At 32.3% G+C, this 17,716-nt stretch overlaps 1 protein-coding gene across 18 annotated transcripts in view; it reads right to left on the minus strand.

Annotated features, from left to right (window-relative positions):
- The window catches only part of LOC117113154, a 128,906-nt gene that overhangs the window by 58,547 nt on the left and 52,643 nt on the right, over positions 1-17,716 (minus strand). For 14 of the 18 annotated variants that reach the window (XM_033256417.1, XM_033256418.1, XM_033256411.1 and 11 more), the window contains exons 11-17: positions 16,489-16,593; positions 15,858-15,974; positions 8,425-15,339; positions 5,117-5,161; positions 4,117-4,149; positions 2,855-2,983; positions 851-928 (exon numbers count right to left, since the gene is read on the minus strand). In XM_033256417.1, coding sequence (XP_033112308.1) covers positions 851-928; positions 2,855-2,983; positions 4,117-4,149; positions 5,117-5,161; positions 8,425-15,339; positions 15,858-15,974; positions 16,489-16,593 — 7,422 coding nt within the window. The remainder of the gene's footprint in view (positions 1-850; positions 929-2,854; positions 2,984-4,116; positions 4,150-5,116; positions 5,162-8,424; positions 15,340-15,857; positions 15,975-16,488; positions 16,594-17,716) is intronic. The other 4 variants (XM_033256419.1, XM_033256426.1, XM_033256425.1 and 1 more) reach the window with 3 other exon arrangements.

Below are 17,716 nucleotides of genomic sequence, written 5' to 3' on the forward strand. Positions count from 1 at the left end.
AGACTATCAAAATAAACAACAATTAATAGGCAATTACGGAAATTTTAAGTATGGTTAAACAATTGGAACAAAATTATATTTATTTTAAACTAATCAAAGATTATATCATCAGTCACTTCTCTGATGCCAACATATTCCAAATTATTCTAATTTATCACAAATTACAAAGTAATTTTAGCAATAATAAATCAGAAATTCATTCCATGCCAATTAAAAAAATATTACTGTATCAAAGGTGCCTAGTAAATAATACTCTAATCTAAAAAGCTTTAGAAAATTAGGAAGTTTTGAGATTCTTTTTGAATATAACTAAATTTGCAGGAAGCAGAAATGGGTAATTGATTCCAAAGATGGGGATCTGTATCAAAAAGGAATGCTGAGCATGTATTTTTTGGTTATTTTTAAGTGAAGTGACATGCAGAATAGGGGAGATACTAAACAATATGATGTTTTATAACAGCGACTTGTAACAAGTAAAACTAGTTAAATGTATTTCTTTCTTAAATAGGAAGCCAATGTCATTAAGGATGGGTTAAACGTGTTTTCAGTTAATCAAAAATTTAAAAAAATAAATAACTCACTCTAATGTACCTATACATTACCTAGCTATTAACCTAAAAAAATTCATAATAACTTCATAGTTTTAAAGGTATATTAGAAATTAAATTTAAATCTACTAGATGGAGATAAGCAAGAAAAGAGTTAAAAATGATTGTGATAAAAAAATCTCAGGTTTTCACATTGTCACTATGTAATAATTAGATAAAAACTTTCAGATGATACAATGTAATTCCGAACTGTTGGTAAAGTAAAAATAAGTGCTAAATCTATATTTAATGGGACAACTCACTCTCTTGATTTCTTCTTCTAGCTCTATAACAAGAAATTCCATCCTTAGGCTCTTCAGAGATAGTGGTATCACAAGAAGCTAAAAGATTTTTCAGAAAAATTGATGACACTGTGCAAGTATTTCTAAATAGGAATCAAGTATGTTCCTCAAAAAATCATGCAATGATTAATGAGAAATTCATCATTCATATCTGGAGAAAACAGCACTTCAGGCAAGCACATTCACTAATCATGTGACCATGCGAGAACAAATAAATTAAAAATGACCAGAAAATGCTGATGAATATGGCATAGTATAAAAAATGCATAGTAGGATACCAAGTTCCTTGGATTTAGTCATATAATCATAACCACAGCCATGTTGTTGTAAATATTTAAAAAAAATAGCAGAGCAACATCGAACTGGATAAAGTGTAATACTTGTAGAATCTTTCACACAACCACATAAACCATGTTGATATTCATGCTAACATTCATAAAATGTTCTTTAAATTGCAATACATGCTTCAGTTCTTACAATCTATTTTTAAACATTTTTTTTTTATCAACATCCAACCAATTACTAAAATGGATGGAATGGAGTCTGATTACTATTAATTAATTATTAATTTTGTTGCCATTGAATATTAACATATTGTCATTATTGCTCATATGCTTATTATGAGATTTGGCATTTGTTGCAGACTCAGGTACAACATAAAAATGTCATGCTACAAAAAATAATCTGATGATAAATCATTTACCAGCAGCTACCAAGAAGTAAATTAGAGACCTTTGTTACTAAGATCTACCGTTGGCCAGTAAATATGCAAATACAAAGTTCCTTATTTCAACAATGACTTGAAAATTGCCTCCCTCTCAAAATCAAAATATAAATCACCAAGAAAAAAGTAATGAGAAGGTTTATTTAACTAATATCTTCCTATAGATTTATAGAAGTATACATTGTGGATTAAGTAGTTAAGTAGTTAAGTTTTTTCACCCTGAAAAGTCGCACTTTCTTACTTGATAAGTAACGCCACAAACTTAGCAGTGCATGGTAGGGGAGCCGTAAGCTTATCCTCGGTGGAATCTACCAGAGCCCAACAAACTGACACCCAGGTACCTGTGTGTACACGGTAGTGATGGCAACGCTATCTCAAAATTACTTTTTAAATATTGACATACTGTCAATATTGCTCATATGCACTCCGTGCTCCATTCGCGTTGGCGCCTGTTCATTAATTAATGTTGCTTTTTGTTTCTTGTGGCTTAAAGCGCTTTGAGACAGATTTTTCTTTTTTTGGAAGGTGCTATTTAAATATATGACCATTGGATTGAAAACTGATCATTGGATTGAAAACTGAATAAAGTAGACCTTGTAGGACATCCTCAAAATAGATAAATATTATTAATTAACAAAACATGATACATAAAAATTGAATAAAATTTATGAAACTCAAAAATGCTTTTACGAGATCCAATGCAAACTTTCCATTAATTTAAATTTCAAACATAATTTTAAAAATCATAGCATTACATTTAGTGATTCTAACCTATTTATCTAGGTATTCAAATACGATGCATAACCTAATTATGTGACCTACAGCCTATAGCATTCAAGTCAAATTACTTGATTCTATACATTGAATACATCATCGGCTGAATATGCTGCAATATAAAATTGAACAATGTACTATGTACAATAACTCCCTGTGGATATTGTCAGGCACTGTCCTGGTTTCTTTGATGACTATTTGTAAGCTGTTAAAATATATAGATTAATATATCCTTGTTTACGGGGGCCTTTAGGTAGGATTTGGTTTGCCATCCTAAGTTATTTCAAATTATTCTAAATTATAAGGCACCAACTTAAAGCTAATTTATTCCCAGACAACATTCAATAATATGACATTCATTCATGCATTAGTGATTCATTAAAACATGGTCACTTTCTTTTGGTTACAAAATTATATATTAGTGTTTAATCACACCATAAAAACCATGTCTAACTTGCATGACTTACGATTATTACTTGGGTTAGGTTCGAATGATAGAACCTTCCCTTTTGGTTGTGTCTCTTGTGATTGATCAGTTTCTGGCTCTTCCTTTATTGTCGTGTGTGATTTTTTTACATGGTGCATGCTCCACCAATCTAGCCAATTGAAATATATCAACTCACATTCAGATATTTTAGATTTTTTTTCCCGAACCATTAACTGCTAAAACAATTTGATTATAATAATTATACTTAACATAATACTTTACATAATAGTTTATCTGTGTTGGTACTCAAATAACAAAAGCTCACTTTTGTTCTCAATAGAAGAAAGTAATATCATACCATGTAGTGAAAGGTTGAAAATGCAATTGTAGGAATTTTTACCTTAATATTAAATATATTATAATTAAATACAAAAAAGTATCATATAGTATATAAACAACAAAATAACCTAGCATATGAAACTTTAACTTACTCAAATAAAATAATGAAAGAAATTAAAACTGTAAATTTGAAATGTAATTAAATAAGACTAAAACTTTGAATTTATATAAATCTTTATGCACAATACAGTGCCATTATACTACCACATTAACTGATAGTAAAAATAGGTGATTACACAAATTTTATTACACATTTAAATTGTATGTTTACTTTAATAGAGACCACAAAAATTTACAAACCAATTCCATATTATTATAATCAACACAAATAAAATTTATGAGAATTAAACAAGTAATGAACATGAATCATAAATTGCTCTGATAACCTATTTTTCATAAATTTGCTATTTTAACTATCATTAGCATTCCAAAGAAGCAAATTTACTAAGAAGAAAAAATCCATTATAAATTTGTTTTAATCACAAAGCAAATTTCCTGTTCAAAAATTAGAAGGGAAATCAAAGGACGGTGACTAATAAATGGTTATCATCACTATTAAAACATTTCACACATTCTATTATTTAAAACATACTAGATACAAATTGGTCCATTGAAAGCAAAAATTTAAAAATGAACCTATATTAAATTTATAACTATTAACATAGTAATGTAGTCTATCACAATTCATAAACATATTTGTAACAACTTCTAAAAACTATCCAAGAAAAATGTTCAACTGGTGAGAAAATGAAACATGATACCGGTAATCTAAAAATATATGCAATAGATTATTACAATGACCATGAATTTACATTTTGCCTAATTTCACAAGAAAGTCAAGGAAATAGATATTGACTCATTTCAAAACACTGACTAAGAAAATAAATTCCACAATAAACTTACTGTTATAAAGTTTTTCAGAAGGAGAAAATGTTTCTGAAGGAGAAGATGATGACAGAAATTATATAGAAATAATGAAACTTAGATGATGAAAACCAATATCAGACATACAATCACAATGATGAAATAGGGATTTCCCCTAAACAAACCTCTGAAAGGCTAAAAGTCACAACTATATTATATTGATCTTATTAAATTTCGTTAAGCATTCCATACTTCAACAAGGCAAAACAATTGAAATTAAATTAAAAATGAGGATGCATTAAAGATGACATTAAATAGCTACACACAACATCAGTAAGATGAAAAAACAACACTAACAATAAATCAATCTGAGACCATTTCAAGTAAATGAGAACATATTGTGTTCTACTATGTGAAGCTGTTTTGTGAAGTCAAGTGAACTTTTTCCTCATTTATATTTAGGAATAACTTCTCTACAAAAGATTACAGGTAACTACTTTTTGAAACGGTGAATTCTATCAATAAATTGTTGTCTAATGTTAAAAATGTTGGAGGATAGAGGTATATATACAGTAGAATAAATCAGACAGAGATGTCAGTTGTACAATAAAAGGATGCACAAGTAACAACAAGTAACAGTAATGTACAAGTTTTTTTTAAATTTTAATTATTCCAAAACCAACAGCAAGATATCACCACTGAAGCTTGTGAAACAAAAAACACTGCAGACAACAATAAAAGTACAAATTACATAAATGATAATAACATTCTAAATATTAGATAATTTTTTTTTCTAATATACTATTTGTTAGGAATATCCAGTTATAATTCCAAATCAAGGAATTTCTGATCAACTTCAATTTCAGAATTAATAAAAAACTGCAGTATTCCAAGCTTTGTCACAAGAGTTAGGAAGGAAATATACTAGTTTATAATGGAAAAAGTAGATGATGGTCTGGTATCACGCAATATAATAATCTATTCTAAAATGGTATTAGGTGGTGAGGCATAAAATGGTGATGATTCTTATAGTACTCACTGTAAGGACTACACTGAGGACTATCTGCTGTTTCAGACCACCAGGCTTAAAGAAAGGAAGAAAACATAGTGACCGTGATGATGATAGTGATATAGCCAACACAAAAAAATGTGAAAGCACCGTGAAATATGGATCGGCAATCCTGGTTAAATTATCAAGTCTATTAATCAAGGCTTGGAAATGGCCTCTTAAAATAAAATATATAGGCCTATATATCAAGGGGAGTATCATACATTTAGACCAGAGACCTGTACAGTATACCATACAATACTGTATACGAGGCACATTCTCTCATACAACTGAATGAAATGCTCACACATATTTTAATGAGGATGGGGTTGACAATGAAGGAAATGTCAGCTGCAGGTACAGGACATAGAGTATAATACTGTAATAGTTTGATTTAAAAAACCACCACAAAATATCGAAAATAAAAATAACCTCATTATATTATTCACTACTTAACTTGTCATTCACTACCCAAAACTCTACAAATTCTTGTCTGTCAAGTCAAGTAAAATCAAAATAAGACCTAACTTGTACAATGCTAAGATGGTGATCATGCAAGTTAGTATAACTTACTGTACTTAAGCAGTGTAGTTGGCATATGAGATGAAGCATGATTCTGCATCTTCATTGAGTCAAGATAAGTACTTGACATACCTACAGTATTTCAGTGGTAGCAGAAGGTGAAAAGGATAGAAAATAAAATGAAATGAGAAATAATGCTTCAAAAAGAATATGATGCAGTACAGATCAGATCATAATCTTAGAAAATATGCATACAACTTTCCAAAAAATTAAGAAAACCTTGAGGGACATGGGAAATTATGAAACTAAATTTTCATTATTAAGAAGTTAGGTCATAGAAACTGGATGAAAAATAAAAAGGAAAAAAAAATCAATAAATTAAAAAAACAAATACTGTAGTAACATTACATTGTCACACTATATTAAACACATTTAACGGCAATTTCTTTTACCATTATTTTTTCCGAACGCTCAGATGCAAGGAGGTAGGGGGGGAGGGAGGAAAGAGAGGAGAGGGGCAGCCAGCTTGGATTGATTCCTGGATCTGCCACTGTAAATCAATATTATTGTTTGTGAAAGAATGGTTGTACATGTATTATCTTAATAGTAAGTGTAGTATGAATTCCAAAACAAATTCACTGAAGAAATTTCGTTTTAGTGTTTTCTTTAACATGGGAAATACCTTTTTCATAAAAAAAAACAAAAAAAAAACGATTGTTAGCATGCCGCGTGCAGGCAATGATCACAGACGTGACTGTTTGCTTAAACATGCCTAGATCAATCTATCTGGGATTTTCCACACATGTACTTTACAGTGTCTACCAACTGCACATACAGTGAAAACAGGTCGCTTAGCGAGACGATATCGCCATGATGGTAAAAATTCAAAGAGCCTGGCAATATAAGGATAGGTCTAGCCTAGATGAAGATTTTTTTCGCCAAACAGTTGGCGACTCTGTAGGGGATTTTTATAAAGTTTAAAATAATAGTTTATCTTTTTTTTATTGTCAAAATGTTTCCATTACCTTGCCAATTGCTTATCAGGGAAAGCATTTTAATATATTAATATTTTTGGTCTACAAGTCAATATTACCAGGCAACTAGTATAGAACAGTACCTGCTATGCCCTGCAGTATATACTGTTTACCCAGAAAGTCCAGAAAATGAAAACATCTACTCAAAAACAAAAATCAACCATTACCTTTTAGGGCCTTTTCATACAACACGCCATTACATGCCTGATCAGCATGGCAAAGTTAAGAGTGTTGTATAAACGAGTTTGGATTCTGCAAGATTACAAAACCATCTGTAAAAAAGGCTACTTGAGGAATCGCCAAATTTGGATGGTTCGTATTCCCTGGCGATGCCTACTTGTTCCCTCACGCTACAGCGAGTGGTAATTAATTAATTCGACAGGTCGCTAACTTGAGTTTAATCGGCCGGGTTGGTAAAATATGTACGGTATTGCTGGATGTATTTAGAACAACCAACAATTGATAAAATTATGCTTACTGGTATCACGATACATTTGAAATGTTACATATAATACAATGTGATTCATTTCCTTGTATTTTATATTTTTTGTACTTTGATTTCATTTTTAAATTTGTGTATTTCTGTGATAGACCTTACTTTTTTGGCCTTTTTGTTAATTTTCTTTGTTGTGGATGCACTGCCTTTGCAGCTGAGTGCCACTGATATAAAAGTGTATATTGGAAAATTTATTATTATTATAGATAATATTTTTCTTTGTAATTACCGCTTGGCAAGTAATGCGGCGAAAAAAGCCCATGGTGTCATTCTTGTCTTGTTGCTACAACCCTGTGGCCTTCCACTCCATTTGTTTGTCCGATTAGCATCAGAAACATGGTTAAAAGTATTTAGTCTTCTGCCATTTTGATGGTACCCAATATTAAGCTGCCGTCTGTCGTTCCGAAACATATTTCCTCATAATAGACCATCAATTGCTTAAATGACTTTTTATAATAATAATAACTATATAGTTGTTAACATTATAACGGGAGAGAATTTGAACAGTCACTGAAAATTTGCTTTCTTTTGAGAACTATTATAGTTGAGGCCAAGCAAGGGCGGTGCTTTCTTTGTTGTTAGAGAAGATAGGTGCCTCGCGCTTTTGTTTTGTACCATGTATTTATACTGTAACAAATAAAAATTTTTTTAAAAACATGGCAGATACCTATGTTACAGAATTTCATTTCACAGTTATCTGGCAAATTTGTGTTGTCTTTGGTTAAAATCAAATTTAATAACAGAGACACATTAAAAAATCAAATTTTATATTTGAATATAAGTTAAAAGGAAAACAACTAGAAACATGTTATATCGTCATTGCAGACTTATAAAATCCGCATACGCCTTAAAACTAAAAGAAAATGCATACTTTTGGAGTCCGTACTGAGCCCAAAATATCCGCAATGAAAACATAACGTGTTTAGAAAGAGTTTTTTTATATATGGCAACTAGGATTGCCATTGCCATTCACTGATTTCGGTGAATGGTATGGTATGGTTCAAAAAGCAGTATTTATACAATGTCTACTGTACATCTCTCCAAGGAAATCAACTCAGTTAATGATGTTCAATTAGGATACTAAAAGCAAAGCCATGCAGGTAAATGAAATGGATGCATGATGTTACAGACAAGCTTTTTAAAAAAACAGATTAAAAGAACAAATATGGAATAGATCATTTTGTATGAAGCAAGCAAAGCACACATAACAATAACTGCATGTCCTAAAATACCATGCACATACTCACTGTTCTGTGACAGAGTGCCCAAGTCTTCATAGTCTTTGTCAGTGACTTGTGATTCTAAATGCATGTCTTGTATCATTTCACTAGTGTCCTCTTGGATACCTTTTAGAGCCGGTCTGACTTCAACAGTCCATAGTAAGTTTGAATCACTGGATACTATCTTCGAACTTTCCTTTTGCAAGCTCTTTACTGCAATATCTATACCGTTTTGATTATGTTTCATGGATGATTGAATTGGAGCTGGTTCATTTTCAGATTTTAGCAATGGAAATACAGCATCAGCATCCTCATTACTAACTGTATTCGGCAATTCAGGTTCCAATGCATCTGGCAATGGAGGTTGACATATTATTTTAAACTCTTCAGCATTTTGCCTCCTAAATATTCTTGGTGTTTTTTCAGTTTCAACATTTCTTTCAATTTCAACTACCTGACTATTTGGAGGTGCAGCCTTCAAAATGGTATTTTCTCCAACTTTCTCTTTAGTTTTAATTTTCTTGCCAACTCTTCTTGGTCTTCTGTTTTCTATGGATTTAATTTCACTTTCAACTTCAGCTAATTGTTTGTTTGAAAAACCAGCTTTCAAAAGACTAAGGATGTCTTCCTCGTTTGAATTACTTTTTGGGATACTTTTAGATGAAGCAGATACTGAATAACTAAGGTTCTCTTTTGTGTTAGATGTAGCATTTACAGATGTATTTTCTTTTGCAAGTGATTTCTTTAAATTTCCATTTTGATGTAATACCTCAGAACTTTCTTCTTGATGTGTTTCACTTTCCAAGCTCGAAGAAGAGAATCCACTTCTTAAGAGGGCCACTATATCATCTTCCTTAACAATTTGTTCTTTCTTAAATGTTAAACTTTCTATAACTTTGATTTGTTTACAAGCCTCTGACTTTTCAGCTACTAAGTTCTGAAGTTTCCTATCACTTTCATCAACAATATTACGGTCATCTTTTAATAATGGAAGATTTTCATTTTCTTCATTTACTATGTGTTTTTGCAACGTAGTATTAACATGTTCACTTTCATTCGTAGTTTTGTCTATATCCTTTTGATCTATATCACTTTTTTCATCTATGGCTGGATCAGTACAAATATTATCATCATTATATTTAGTTTTATGAAAATCGTTTTCTGTTGCCAAATCTTGATTTCCTTGACTCAAGAGAAGAAACAAATCTTCTTCCTCTGTTTTTCTCTTCTGAATTTCTTTTTCCTTTGCTTTTATTTTAACAGCCAAGTACTCCTGATCATTAGTTGGACCAGATGATAACATTGCTAGTAGCAATTCTTCCTCTGTTTTAGGTTGTTCTTTATACACTTTTACACAAGGGACTTCAGAAAAAGATTCATCATTTGACAAGCCTTCATTATCAGATATTTTTGCATTAGTTTCAACATCATATACAACTGTTTGTTCTTCCAAACATTCAGCAGTGTCAGAAGATAAATTTTCATGGTGTACTACAAAATCTTCAAGTCCTCCTTTCAAAATGGCAAGAGCATCTTCTTCTTCTTTCTGTTTTTTTCGCCTTTCCACTTTCCTTTTATTGTTTAGCTTCTCTGCCAATATCATTTGATCAGTTATAGCACCATCTTTCAATATCTTCAACAATTCACTGTCAATCTTTTCAACGTTCTTCTTCGCCTTCTTAATCTGAATTGTCTTAACAGTAATAACCTCCTCTTCTAATTGTTCTTTCCACGGTTTTTTTTTTTGAAAACTCATTGGGGGAATCTTTCGTTCATCTTTTTTCTTTTCAATCCTTTCTTTTGGCTTGTTAACTTTATCAAACTCTAGTTTAGACGACTCATCTTTAATAATACTTTGATCAAAATATTTTTTACATTCGTTTAATGCTGGTTTTGCATCTAATTGTTGGTTTGATTCTTCTTCATTATATTGCCATTTCCATCTTCTTCTACCAACTGGAACAAATGGTAGATCTTCTTCAACTGCATCAGGAAATGATACACCAGATGTTAAGAACTTAAGAACCTCGTCTTCTTCATCCTGCTGCATTTTGGATTTTAACTTTTCCACTCTAACCTTAACATTTAAATTTAATTGTTTCTCTATTTCCCCCTTGGTTTCATCCTGATCAGCTATACCACCAGTGTGGGATGTGGATGAGTTTAAACCATATACACCAGCTTCAACTGAAATCTTATTATCATTAACACCATCAGATATCTCTGCATCACAACTGGCTTCCAAATTGTCTTTCACACTTTTCAAAATATTTAAATTACAATCAACTGATACATTCTTCTGCAGCATACCTTTGTCACATTGTTGAACATCACTGCAATTTGGATTAATGGACACATCATCATCTGCAGAATGTACATCATCTTTAGATTCGACATTGTTATGAATCACATATGAATTAATAGACCTATCATCAACCAAAATTAATTGACTGTTACTTTCTTGATGTTGATTGTCAATTTTTGGAGGTTCACTGAATCCAGCTGAGAGTAATTTGAGTAAGTCGTCTTCTTCGCCACTTCGATGTGTTTTGTAGGAGCGACCAGTCAAATCAGTCCAATCACGTTTATCTGACTGAAATGAGGATGTACCTGTGGATTCAAGACTAGTGGATTCACTTGAATCAACATGACCAATGACTCTATGATTGAGACAAATTGTGTCTTCATTATTTTGAGGATGTATCACATCTGTTACTTTCTTTTTCAAATTTCCTTCTATGTGTGCTTCCAATATTTTTTCTTCCATCTTGTCAATCTCAATCTCATCCATATCTGTATCAAACTGATCATCTCCAACATCCTTCTCTGTACAATCAGCATCATCATCATCTTCATCTTCACTGCCCCTCTGGAGAAGAGTACCATCAGAAATTGGAAAACATGTTTCTTCTTTTTCGTCAATACTTCCAAAGCTTGAATCTCCCATACTAAGAAGCAGAAGAATGTCTTGCATGTCATCCAATATTGCATTCCTTTTTACATGGCTAATTTTCTCTGCAACTTGAAACAATGAAGGTTCTGGAGATTTTTTCTTCTGGGTACCTTCATAATGCTCTTTTTCAACTGACTCATGTTCTTCATACAATTTTTCATGACAACGATTATTTATTGTATTCACTTGTTTAGGCAATTCTAATGATGATTTAATATTCTGAAAATCTCCCTGACCAGCTATTGCATTTTCATTGACAGCATGAAAGAAATTATCTACATTAGGAAAAATCTCTTTCTGCATGTCACCCAAAGACATGCAGACATCTTCAGTACTCTGAAATACTGGAGATGCACATGAATTATTAGAGATTTCAATCCTTTGAGATAAACTTGATTGCTCTAAACTTAGATCTGTTGAAAATTTAGAGACATCACCAAATTCCTCAGCTTCAACACCCTTTAACTTAATATTTTGCATGATATCTACATTTGTTTCTATGGCATGGATGTTACCATCAACATCTTCTATTTGATCATCAGTCTTGTTTGTCCCATCAATCACTGGCTCAAAACTAAATTTATTTGCATGATCAATTAATGAAGGTTCACAAATCTGGTCCCCGTTTAACTCCTGGGTAGATGGCTGATTGCTATCAACATTTCTTTCACTCATTTCAAATTCAACTTTATCTACTTCTCCTAAAGTGGTATTACTTGATATACATTGACTAAGAAATGACATGGTATCAACTTCCGCTGCAGGTTCAATTGTAACCTCTTCAATTTCTGTGAAAAACTCAGTTGTATCTTGACTTTTAAAGCATTCTCTTTCTCCACAAATAGACTGATTCTCATCAATTGTGGGATTTTTTACAATATCTATGCTAATCCAAGTGTCTTGTTCTGCAATTATTTCTTGGTTGGCAAAAGTACTATCATCTGAATATGCATTTGTAATGCAATTCATGACATGCGTGTCATTAGTCTCCTTTTCTGTTGAAGTAGTGTCACTCACAGTGAAAAAATCGATTTTTTCATCTACCAATTTACATTGTATACCTTGCTTTTCTTTATTTATCTCTCCTGTTAATGTACTGACATCGGTTTTTCTCAGGTTTACAAAGTCATTATCTGAACTATCCACAGAGGCTTCTTCAGTATCATCAAAGGAGTTACATACTTGTGATTGAAGTTCAGCATTATCTTTGTGGGAATATGAGATGTCAACTGCTTCCCTGACATTAAAACTAGGCAACACTGTAGATGAGTTACAATCAGCTGATTTTCCCCCAGAAAAATCATTAAAACAATTGGATAAAATTAATTTACTATGTAATGGTGCTAGATCAACAGAGCTATTATCATCATTATCATCTTCTACAATTCTCATTTCCTGTTCATCTTTATCCTTCATCACATTTCTAGCATCGACATATTTTTGTTCATTTTCCCTTTTGCACAACTGGGTTCCTATACCATCATCAAAATTAATTGCTGTCAATTTATCATAGTCTTTGAGATTATCAGTTTCTTCATTGCAACTGTATTCCATTTGAGGGTTCCTTAAATAATCAGTGCTATTACTATAATTATCACCAAAGATAATGCAACCTGTTGATGTATCATCCTTGCTAATCTGTGAAAAAACATGTTCAGTGATATCACAGTATTTAGGCTGAATTGTTGAACACGCCATATTTGCTGTCGCACTGTCATCTGCTGTTACTTTGCAGGGATCGGTGCCATTTGTCTGAGGTACATTTTTCTCACTTTTATCCAACGATGAATTATCCGATGCAGACTCCACAATTAAATTACCCTTTTCAAGATGAGGCAAGGCAGGTGACTTACCTTGAAATAATTCTCCATAATATCCGCCAAAAAGTTCCTGGTGTGATACCTGTAATTGCACACTATTTTCTTTTTGTATCTGATAACCGTTGCCCTCTGTTGCCGGTTCTACTACTGCAGTTTTCCCTGCAGTAACTTTCTGAATGGTACAATAATTAATAGGTTCACAAGTGTTTGATTCAGGTTTTTCATCACAATTTTTTATGTCATGTATGTTCTTACAGTTCACGTCCTCATTTTGCCCACAGCTAGATTTGTCTGTATTAACACCTGTATCTATGGTTATATTTCCAATACCACTATAATCACTATTAATTTTGTTATCAACATCAAATGAATCTACTGCCTCGTGTTTAGCCTTAGGCTTTTCAATTTCAGACTGGGTTTCAACAAGCTGCTTCTTTTCCTCTATGGAGAGATTGCAAAACTTAACCCCCTGACCTAGCACATTGCACACTTCAAGTTTCCTGGTTTCTTGAATGTAAACAACATCCTTATATCTATAATTGCTATGAACCTCATCATAGCTGGTACCTGAGAGAATGTCCTCTTTGCTTAGATCTGCAACTTGAATGTTTCCAGATTCAATACTATGTACAGGGGTACTTATATCCTCATCACCTACACCAGAGTCTGAGTCGCCAAAACTTAATTTATCCACATCATTTACAACAATTGAACAACTAATATTATCACTGCAAAGGCTTTCTAAAACTTTTTCACCATTTTTAGTAGTACCGATCAAATCTTTTTCAATGACTTTTTGAATTAGAAGTTCTTCATTCTTCAAGGAAAAACTACCAGGTAATATTTGAGATAATTCTTCTTCAGTTTCGTCACTATCATCATTTGATTGCAGTTCCTGCCCCATGTTGACAATTTCTTTTTCTTCATCCTCACATGATAAATATTCATCTGATGTATCACCCACTGAATGACATTTTTCAACATAGCTGACAAGTGTATTTGAAGAATTGGATGGCTCTATACCTTCATTATCATTTGAAAATGGTGGGTCTGACACACCATCTTCAAAAAACTCAGAGCTAAAATCATTGCTGCTTAGATTAGATTCCCTTGTGGTATTGCTTTTAATTAAGTCAACATTATCTTCAGAATTTCTGATCTTAATATCATCATTAACTTTATGTTTACTACAACATTTTTCTTCAATAGTGTTTTGACTTACATTGCCTTTACTTTCTTTTTCAACTTTAATATCTGGAAGTAATATTCCAACTTTAGCTTCCTTGTTTTTGTAACAATCTCTACTTGATATGTCCTCTGAATTTGATTCATCACCTGGTGTATTTATCGCTATTCCAAATTTTACCCTCTCAAAATCCTCTATCCTTATATAATTCTTGGTATCATCTTCTTTCACAGTTAAATGATTTCCATTATCTAAATCCATGATTTCACTACTATTGAACTCACTCGATCCATTACTACATGCTTCTAAACTGTTGTGTAAGTTCTCCTTATCTGAGTTTAACTGTGCTCTATCTGTTTCAAACTGAGTAGCTAAACTAGGCTTAGGGTCAACAGTCTGCTCGTTAACAGCCACAGTGAGGTCCAATCCAATTATCCTATCAGCCAATCTATGCGCAGTGTCATCTTCAAAGTCAATCACAACAGCTTGTAGTCTTTTCTTTCCTTCTGAGATTTGTTCATACTTGTTTATTCCCACCTCAATATTTTCAGCAAAACTGTGAGATGCAATTGGTTCTTCCTCAATTGAGGCTTTATTTTTACTTTCAGCATCTAACCTTGAGCACAAAGGGTCAGTGTTTATATTCACATCCTTCAGCATCTTGGATTTGAGCTTACATTGTTCACTTGTATCACAGATGTCATGATAATTGGTTTTTCTTACATCATCAATTAAGTCATCTGTTTCATCATACCAGACCTTATAATCCTCAATGTCAACATAATTTATGTTCTTATTGTCATTTTCTTGAATGTTTTCTTTCGATTGTAAATTCTTGTCTATGATGATTTCTGATATTGTAGCTAAGTGCTTTTCAGCAACTATACCACTTTCTTTAGGTTGATGCTTTTGCTTTGATTGGTCTTGAAGATGTTTCTTTGCATGCTTACATATCGAGGCATGCAAAGCAGTATTGGTGCAAGCTTTTCAGAAAGAGAAAGTGAAGAAATAAAGCAACAAAGTGGATGATAGAGTGCTGTAACAGCAATGCAAAAGGGGGAAATAACAGTAACAGATAAATTAAATGCACATCTTTGATAGAATTTCTATTCTTCATTGATGACTAAGAGAAATACTGACCTATCGTTGAGATGTCCTCCTCATCACGTGCAGAGGAAACCAAACTAAATTAATGTTCATGGTGTATACATCATATAGTTTCATGGTTAGTTACCATTCCATGAAGAAGTTTCTGTGCAAATTTATGTGACATATCCATGCATTAGCTTTCAAAATTTAACTAATTGTAAAACTCTTCTTAAAATTAATATGCAGTTTTTATCTAGATGACTATGAAGTATGTACATGTAGGCCCTACATGATAAATTTCACTTTCCAGGCTTAAATAATTGTAGTGTTAACCAAACTACAATATCAGAATACGGAATACAGTAGAATTAAGCACGCATGTTAGTTCACACAATAACTGATAAACACTCACAGTTTATTGAGGTGGTACTTGGTTGTTCTGAAGTCATTGACCACTTTGGCTTATTGAATTTAGTTTGAGGAGACATATCTCCAAGGCTCACAAACTCGAAAGCATCAAGGGAAGAGGCTAGTATGAGAGGAAATAGATGTACAATAAAGGTAGAAAAAAATGAAAAATACATTTAAGATGACCGAGAAAGCAAGCAGTAACTGCAAGGAGAAGAGAATATGATTCAAGTTTGTTTTTTTTTTAACACCAACAAGTATACCAAAAGGTCCACTGATTAATCTCAGATAAGATAGTATAATACATACTCCAAGTATTGAAATACACGCCATCGTGTTGGGATTCAATGTTTCGACATTAATTATGTCATCATCAGGAATGATATATAAACCATGAATGTAATGCATACTTTAGAAACATATTATCAAATTTGATTTGCATTCATAATCATAAATTTCACCATATTTGCAATTACAAATATGGTGTATATATATACACACACCAGCGTATTTATAAACCTTAGTGCAAGTTCCACAGAACTTTAAATATTGAGGGCAAACATATATATCTATAAACTGATTTTCTTAACAGTATATGTAATTTTGTATAATATGTCATCACAATAACTACTCACTAGGGCTAGCCTTGGCTGGAGATACCATTTCAATATTCAGAGTATTTGCCCCATGTTTTCCATCAGACTCTGTTTTACTAGAATCTCTAGCCACTGAATCTAGGCCTTCAAATAGTACGGAATTTTTAAAGACAGAGAAAGAAAGAATGAAGTTAGACAGAAGAATATATAAATGAAAATTATTTATTTGTTCTATACTGTATATGCAAACATAATATATTATTTCCAATATTCATAATATTATCAAACTAAATTGTACCAGTTCACTTTTTACTAATTGAATGAGTTTAGAATGTATAGAATATTAATTAAATCACTTTTTATATTTATATCTTCCAATACAATGATTATCCGTATATTTTCTTTTAGTAGAAAAACACAATGCATTTTGCGGACTATGAAAATTAATCTGCAAGGCCTAAATTAGAGAAATGGCTGCCTTATCCCTTTAAAATCGTCATTATTGTAACAAAAATGGTCCTTAGGTAAATAGAGGGTTGATGGGATTGATTGAGAGAGGTATAGATAGAAGAAATGGGCAAGGATGGAAGTTGGAGGGGAAGTAAAGATTTATGATTGGAAAGAATTTATTGCTCTGAAATAATGTGAGTATAATAGTGGGATATGGCGAATAGACATCTACAAACGTATTGGGTATAGAATCATAATAAACCTTTGGGGGCAGAAACTTTCCCATGTTTATACTCTACACAGTAATCATGGCGTCTTCTCTATGTTACTGTTGTAAAGCTCATATTTCTTGCTGCATTTGCACATTTAAATGCGAGTTAAATTTTCAGAAATCGTTAAATATTCCGAAATTTACTCCGCTTAATATGGCAGATTGGATTTCGAGAGCAGTAAAGCAGACGGATGAAAAATGGTTGACTTTCCTTAAGGAGAAATACGTACACGGTAGGGTGATTGCCCACATTCCTAGGACGGATGGTCAAGACACAGATTACGTTCTCTAGGCTCATTGTTATCAGAGCACAGTAACCAGAATAACAGTTAATACTATAATGTAATATACAAATATTGACTGCTTATGAGGGAATGGTAAAATCTTTTTCCCCGAGGTGATGTGGAGATTATAGCCTATTTTCCCGAGGGCCAAAGGCCTGAGAGAATATATATATTATTATAGTTATTATATTTTACTGTTCCGAGGGGCAATAGATTTCACAGTTCCCCGAATCTAAAGCAGGCCATATGTAATATATAAATT

The sequence above is a fragment of the Anneissia japonica genome, unplaced genomic scaffold (genome assembly GCF_011630105.1).
Source record: "Anneissia japonica isolate Jap-2015-1 unplaced genomic scaffold, ASM1163010v1 scaffold1812_len1207588_cov181, whole genome shotgun sequence".
NCBI lineage: Eukaryota > Metazoa > Echinodermata > Crinoidea > Comatulida > Comatulidae > Anneissia > Anneissia japonica.